At 39.9% G+C, this 7305-nt stretch overlaps 1 protein-coding gene across 2 annotated transcripts; it reads left to right on the top strand.

Annotated features, from left to right (window-relative positions):
* Window positions 1-1501: 1501 nt before the first annotated feature.
* LOC131159987 (transcription factor MYBC1) lies at window positions 1502-5719 on the top strand. 2 transcript variants are annotated; one of them, XM_058115248.1, is made up of 2 exons: window positions 1502-2831; window positions 5553-5719. In XM_058115248.1, the coding sequence occupies exon 1, from the start codon at window positions 1923-1925 to the stop codon at window positions 2823-2825; it is 903 nt and encodes a 300-aa protein (XP_057971231.1). In that variant the 5' UTR covers window positions 1502-1922; the 3' UTR covers window positions 2826-2831; window positions 5553-5719. The 2 variants fall into 2 exon arrangements, with proteins under 2 accessions (XP_057971231.1, XP_057971230.1); XM_058115247.1 differs by lacking the exon at window positions 5553-5719 and adding an exon at window positions 3363-3778.
* The last annotated feature ends 1586 nt before the right edge of the window (window positions 5720-7305 follow it).

Raw genomic sequence — 7305 nt, 5'->3', positions numbered from 1 at the left:
GGATCCCGATAAGGTGTTAATGCTAAAAAGAAATTTAGAAATTTGATTTTACTTTCTCTTTATTTTCTTAGGTTATCAAACATTGGGTTTCTAAATAAGTTACGTAGAGAAATCTTCACATATTTAGAGTGGTTTTATTGCATTTCATGAGTAGCCTATGATGAATTTATTCAAATAGAGAAGGTAATAAAGTTACACTTCGAATATTCTACTGCTCTAACAAGAACTGCACTGAAAAAAAAAAAAAAAAAGGATTTTGGTTAAATGCACACGTTGGGTTCACTTTGGACCCTCTGCCTTCCATTTCAAATCCAACCATATTGGGTGATTTTTATTGAACTTTGGAGTCTTGTCCACAAAGTGCTCAACACACCCATTTTTTTTTTTTAAGAAGAGCGGCATCTCCATTTTTTTTATTGATGACCCCTCATTTTTGACGGAAGAATACCGTGATTACAAGACAATTAATGGAAGATAACAAAAGACAACACGTTAAAAACCTCTCAAAGAACAACACCAAAACCTCCCACCCCCATTCATAATCACAAGGCCAAGCATATTCAATAATGGACCAAAGTGGCAGAGGGGGAAAAGAAAAATGAACCCTGGCCCTGGCTAAACAATGGAGGCCTCTTCTCATCTGATCCATAAAACACCCAAAGAATGTGACAAGAAGTCCTCAAATACCTGATTGACCAGACCCAGCCTAGCCAAAGGAAAAGCTTTTTAGACCCAACAAAAGCAGCCCCACCATGTGGAAAATTCTATCCAATAACACTTTGCCCTTATCATTTAGATTTCTCATTTGCCCACGTGTCAGCTCACTAAACCATAAGCGGCCATTGATATTGGTCCGCGTAGGGGAAAAAAAGCATGGAATTGGAATCCAAAACTCCAAAGGAGTCAAACCCCACATAGGGTTTTTAACCCCACAACCAAACAAACCGCTTCAGACACCTCGAGCACTCAAAAATTATTCTCTTCTCCACCTGCACCCCACAAAAAAAATTTTTTTTTAAATAAATAAATAAGTTATCTTCAAAGCCAAACACCTAACATGAACTCACTTGATTCTCCCATCACCAGACTAAAAACTAAAAAGAAATCCCACAAAGCGACCCAGCTTTGCATCTCTCTCTCTCTCTCTCTCCCTCATTCTTTCCCAATCAATCTCATCCCGTACAACCCCATCTCCATTATGAGACAGATTGATTCTCTGCCTACTCTATATTAGGCGCGTGGGCGCACGCCCCGCCACCAGAGGACAAAGGAAATGTGACTTCACTGTTTTGGCCCTATCTGTCTCTTGGGGTGCGGATTGAATTAATTACATGGTACAAGTACCCATGTGGGGGTGGTTCGTGGAGATGGGGGTGCCAGGCTGCGCGTGTGGGGCACGTGCGGATGGAGAACGGTGGAGATGGAGCTTGTGTAAAAATCTTGTAACACTCACTCTCATCTCATCAAAGTATAAGACCCCCAAATCCCGGAAAATAAAACCATAAAAATCATAAGAAAAGCATCAGCAACAGTAACCATAATAAAAGCTGAAAAGAAAAAAACAAGATCCACCTCGAACCTCTCCAACCCCACCACCGCCACCTCCACCACCACCGCCACCACCACCACTCTCCCCCCAAGACGTCTTCCGCCCACTTCTCTCCCTCGCTCTTCTTCCCTCTCTCTCTCTCTCTCTCCAAATCAACCCTGTAGAGAGAGAGAGACACGCTTGTGATCGAACAGCCCCAGCTTAATTTGGTGGTTATTCCTCTTCTTGGATTTTTTATTTTTGTATTATATATTCACCTGAATTCCATAAATCTTGTACCCACCACCAAAATCAAACCAAAAAATCTCCAGGACCACCACCAATACGAGAAATAGTGAACTGGGTCTGTGCCAATTAGAGAAAAAAAAAAAAAATGAGGGAAGACGACTCCAATTGGTTCCCAAGATGGGAAGAAGAGCTCCCCACCCCTGAAGAGCTCATACCCATCTCCCAAACCCTCATAACCCCTGATCTTGCTCTGGCGTTCGATATACGAAACCCCAATAGCTCCCAAACCCCCCCGCCGCCGCCGCCGCCTCCCCCTTCTGTTGCCCCATCTGCGCCCACCTCCCAACCTACCTCCGCCGAATTCGATTCCGCCGATTTGGGGTCAGGCGGCACCGCCGGCGACGAGCCCGCCCGCACCCTCAAGCGGCCGCGACTCGTCTGGACACCGCAGCTTCACAAGCGCTTTGTGGACGCCGTGGCGCATTTGGGGATCAAGAACGCCGTGCCCAAGACCATAATGCAGTTGATGAGTGTGGACGGGTTGACCAGAGAGAACGTGGCCAGTCATCTCCAGAAGTACAGGCTGTATCTCAAGCGTATGCAGGGACTGTCTGTAGGTGGTGGTGGCGGCGGCGGCGGCGGCGGATTGGCCGCTGCCGCTGCCGATCCTGCTACCGACCACTTGTTTGCGAGCTCGCCGGTGCCGCCCCATTTCTTGCACACAGGGCGGACCAATTCGGACAATTTCTTGCCCTTTGTGCCGGTAGCTGCGCTCCACCATCAGCAGCAGATGGCGGCAGCGGCCGCGGTGGCCCACCACCCGCAGCTGCAGCCGCAGTATCAGCACCATCGGCAAGCAGCGCATTTTGGGTCACCGCCGAGTGCGCAATTTGAGCATCCGTTCCTGACGAGGCAATCGCAGCCGGTTCATCGGATGGGGACGCCGGTGCATAATTCTCTGCCGGCAGCTTATGTAGAGGATCTGGAGTCGGCTACGGCAACAGGAGGGAGGAAGGTTCTCACTCTATTTCCAACTGGGGATGACTGATTTTGGGTAATTTGATGTTGCCTTATCTTACCTCTGTCATTTTTTCAATTTGGCTAATGGGTGGTGTGAGATGTGTTCTGGGGCAGAACTTCCTAAAGTCTGGGCTTAGTGTCTAAGTTGTTGTTGTTGTTTTAGCTGTTAGTTGTAATCTTGGTGCTGGGTAATTGGTATTGGGTTCCAATCAAAGTGAGGAATTTCCTACTCTAGATCCAAAGTTGCCCCTTGTTGTGCTTGTGTTGCTAGGTGCATGGTTTATGTTTTAAGATTGGTGGGTGCTGCCATTTCTGCTGTCCTTTTAGTTCTCTGGACTTCTTACAAATGTAATTAAGCTGTTGATAGCAGTCTGTCCTTCTCATGTCGACTACTTGGTGACGGATAATGATCATGATGTCACTCTGGACGGCAATAATGTTACAAAAATGTTGTTGATTGGAGCATTCATGTTGTTTTTATGCATCAATCTGGGTTTATTAGATGTTGCTTTATCAGCTGGAGTTTGGGAAGTTGCTGGGTTTTCAATGAGGTCCTATTTTTCAGGTAGATTCTGTTAGTAGCGGTGATGGTGGTGGCCGAGGCAACAAAAGGAAAACAAAGATTAAATTTTGAAGTTGTTGGTCAATAATGGCAGAGAGTGCTACTCGTATCTAGATCTGAAATTGGGTTGGTATTCAGGGTCGGCATGTTCGGCAATGGGTTTCTTGGAGATATTCTGTGGTGCTGAGGTTCTTGGAAATATCTAGAAATCACTTCTTTGTTGTAGTTTGGTTTTTGTGCTTCCTAGTTTAGTGCTGTGCAGAGGTGACTTCTACTTGTTGTACATTGTGTGTATCCATAGAAGACTTGAAACCCCCCAATATTAGGGGAATCTTTTAAAACCACTTCCTGATGTTATTAGACTGTTGAATTTATTTTAATGCTCCATGAACAATTAAATGTATCCAAATTTCCTGATATAACTTAGTTGTCAAATATTTTTTGGAGCAGCTTTGCTGAAATCATGCATCTTAACACTAATGGAGTGGAGTGCAAATAAGGACACTACAACTCTTTCAGATTTGAAGATTGAGTGTTTTTAGAAACTGAGACCTTAATTAAATGATGTCCTGTCAGAATTTTTCCTTGCTAATTTCTCAGTTGAAATCGGAAACATTCTAAAGTGAGGTTGGATGAAAAACACAGTTCAATATTCTTTCTTTTTATTTCAATTGAAATTAGGATGTTCAAAGGCTTTACAATCTAGATTACTTGCAGTATTATCACTTGAAATTTGGAGCATTCTAAGGCCTTAAAATCTATAATATTTGTGGATTGATAATATAGTTGGGGAGGAACAAGCTCCTGGTATTTTTCCTCATAAAAAATTTATGCATTTTAATTGACCATAAATAAAAAAGGATGATACATTTTTATCATGTGTCAATCTTGATGATGATGGACCAAACAGTAAACCTTTGCACGTCATTTGATGGACTTTCACCCCACTCCGCACCCCCTCCCATCCTCCAATCTTCCTTCTCATCCTCCTTTAATGTTTATATTGGAAGAACTAGAAGCTTAGAAGTGGCATTCTAGCCCCTTATCATTAAAAATGTCTTCACAGACAGCTAGGACCTTAACGCAATAGGGCAAGGACTAAAAATTTCAATGAAATGAGAACCTTCATATTGATTAAATTTGACATTTTCCTGATGCAAACTTTCCATGCTCCATTGAAAAGCTTGTGCATAATTGGATGACCTCTTTGTTATTCTTAACAAGTTTGATTTGTCATACTGCTCTAGTGCTCTTTATTCTTCTCAGTATCTATCTTTGCTTCAATAAAAAACTTGATTTACAGTAATGGTTTGAGCTTCAGAAGCTTGCTTGGCTCACCCATATTGATTAGATTTGTAAATCCATCAAGTTAATGGATGGGTGCCCTGCCTATAAATTGTTAAGGAGTGACTAAATAAATAGATGAACGCACAGTAGGCTATATAGGTTAATGAAGGGCTTCTTGGAGTTCCCCCTGCAAAGTCATCTCCTTGTGATGCGATTGACGGTAAGTTAAGTTGCTTGTTATCATTCAATTTTTCAATTTTTAACTGTTTAGGCACTCTTCTCTTTTTTCATTTCCAACATATCAGGCTAATGTCCCTCTAAACATTTTTTTTCTTGGAGTTCCCCCTGCAAAGTCATCTCCTTGCGATTGATGATAAGTTAAGTTGCTTGTTATGATTCAATTTTTCAATTTTGAACCGTTTAGACACTCTTCCCTTTTTTCATTTCCAACATATCAAGCTAATGTCCCTCTAAACATTTTTTTCTTGAAATGCTATCTGCTTTCCTGGATAGCCTAGGAGTAATGAGAAATGAAACAAACTTTGAACTCTAGATTGAGGTTGGAGTGACACTTGTAAAATTCCAAAGTTTTGTTCCCTGTCTCATTAATTGAATGGGAATTAAATATGGAAAGCATCATATGTACCCACTAGGGAAAAAAAAAAATTTATTAACAGAGAATCTGAATTCCAACACAACCGCATTGCTTGATTGTATTGCTGAACTTCTTGTCTAATGCAATAGGTTCATAGGCTTTGATGTTGGCAGATTTATAATTTAAAACTTGCCTTTTATATTATTTAGTATTTGGCAGCTGCTGATTTTTCTATTTGGATTGTGAGCAACACAGAAGCATTATTGCTTCTTCAAGTATGATTTCATTTGTATCTTCTGTGGCAAATACAGATTACTGGCACGCTCATGTTGGAGCTTGAAATTGAAGCCTGAAGAGTTGAATTATTTTCTTTCTCGGGCTTTACTGGATATTCAGATGTTATTGTTGACTTCTAAGAGAAGATTAATTTTTTATTTTATTTTTCAAAAAAAAAAAAAATATTGTTATGCTGATCAGGGCATAAGCTTGGTAGTTTTCAGTTTTAACCTCAAGGCGTTCCCACGTGTGAAATTATTTTCTGAATATCACACTCTATGCTGATCATGCAATCATCTCGTTTAGTTCATAGTTTTATCGTGGACTTCGTTAGATTATTTCCAAGTATAGCTAAGTTTGATTCGCTTATGATCCACCTAGGAAGGTCTTCTTGTCAAAAGGGTATTCTTAGTGCTCTTTGGTTCTATATTTACCTTTACTGTATGTACTAGTTTTCTGAAATTATTTTGTTGAGTTGAAGCGTATTTTATTGGCTGGGGTTCCATGTTTAATAACATTAGTCCTATTTTGACTTGGTTTTCGCCATTTTTCGGCAAACTCTTTAGGGTTTTTTCCATTTTCCTTCTTATTCTTTTTTTCCTGGGCCACATTAATGGGAGTAATCTATTTTCCATACCAAACCCTTTTCACATCGTTTCAAGATCTGAACTTGTGACCTTGAAGAGCATAGGATATTGCATGCTGGAAGTCTGGAACTATTTAGTATCCCATTTGTGGGTGGCCTTTCTCCAAATCCACAAGTCCATCTCCCCTTTCCTCTTTCTTTTCTTTTTGGGAAGCCCTAGCCTTGGCTGGTGAATGTGGGATCTGAGCTAATCTTAGGTCTCTTACCAACCCATAAGACACTTTTAGCATAAAAGGCAATTGGTCACAGTGCAGCTGGCTGCAGTGTTGGCTTGATTCTTGTGATGTGATTGCTGGTCTTGAACACCCCTTGCACATCATTCAAGCCAGCACCCTCTTTCCTGCAATTGGAATTTTGGAATTTGGATCTTAATATAAAATGTAATACAAAATTATATTAAGATTTGATATTCCGTTGAAGTTTACACAATATTAAATTCAAATTCAACCTTGAAATTCAAGCTCCCAAATATAAAACAATTCGAATGTAATTTTTCGGCATTACGTATGAATTTGAATTTGTTTAGATGTGGAGAAAACTCAACGTAAATTTACATTACATTTCTTCAAATTTAAACGAATTCAAATTCAAAGTTTTAAATATATGAAGTAAGAATTTTTGGTTTTGGATTTGGATTTGAATAGATTTGAGTAGGGAAGATGGTCTTGGTAGTTCAAAAAATGTCGATGTCACTTTGTTTTTATTTTTAAAAGTATGAAATGATAAGTTCACATTTGTCATTTTATCATGTCAAAGAAAAGATGGAACGGTAGTAACTTTTTTTCTTCTTTAGAAGTGGAAATAGGGCCTACTTTTGAATATAACCCAATACTAATCTATATTTAACATTGGAATATCGAACTTCCAAATAAAAAGGTTAGCTTTTGATTAAAGAGTTATACCACTTTATTTGATGAGGGAACACAGTTTGAAGTCACAAGATTGTGGCCAAGTCTGAAGCTAAAAGTTTGGCAACATATTCAACTGGTTATGTTGCAATGATTAGCTTTCATTTATTCTAAATTTATGCCCTCATGACTGCATTGTATGATGTTGTTTTTTTCAAACCAAAAAAGTTTGATTTTGTAGAATTGATAATCCACAAAACAAGTGTGTATTTTGTGATGGAAAAATTTAATTCT

This window comes from Malania oleifera, chromosome 7, assembly GCF_029873635.1.
Source record: "Malania oleifera isolate guangnan ecotype guangnan chromosome 7, ASM2987363v1, whole genome shotgun sequence".
NCBI lineage: Eukaryota > Viridiplantae > Streptophyta > Magnoliopsida > Santalales > Ximeniaceae > Malania > Malania oleifera.
This window is presented reverse-complemented; position numbering and strand designations above follow the sequence as displayed.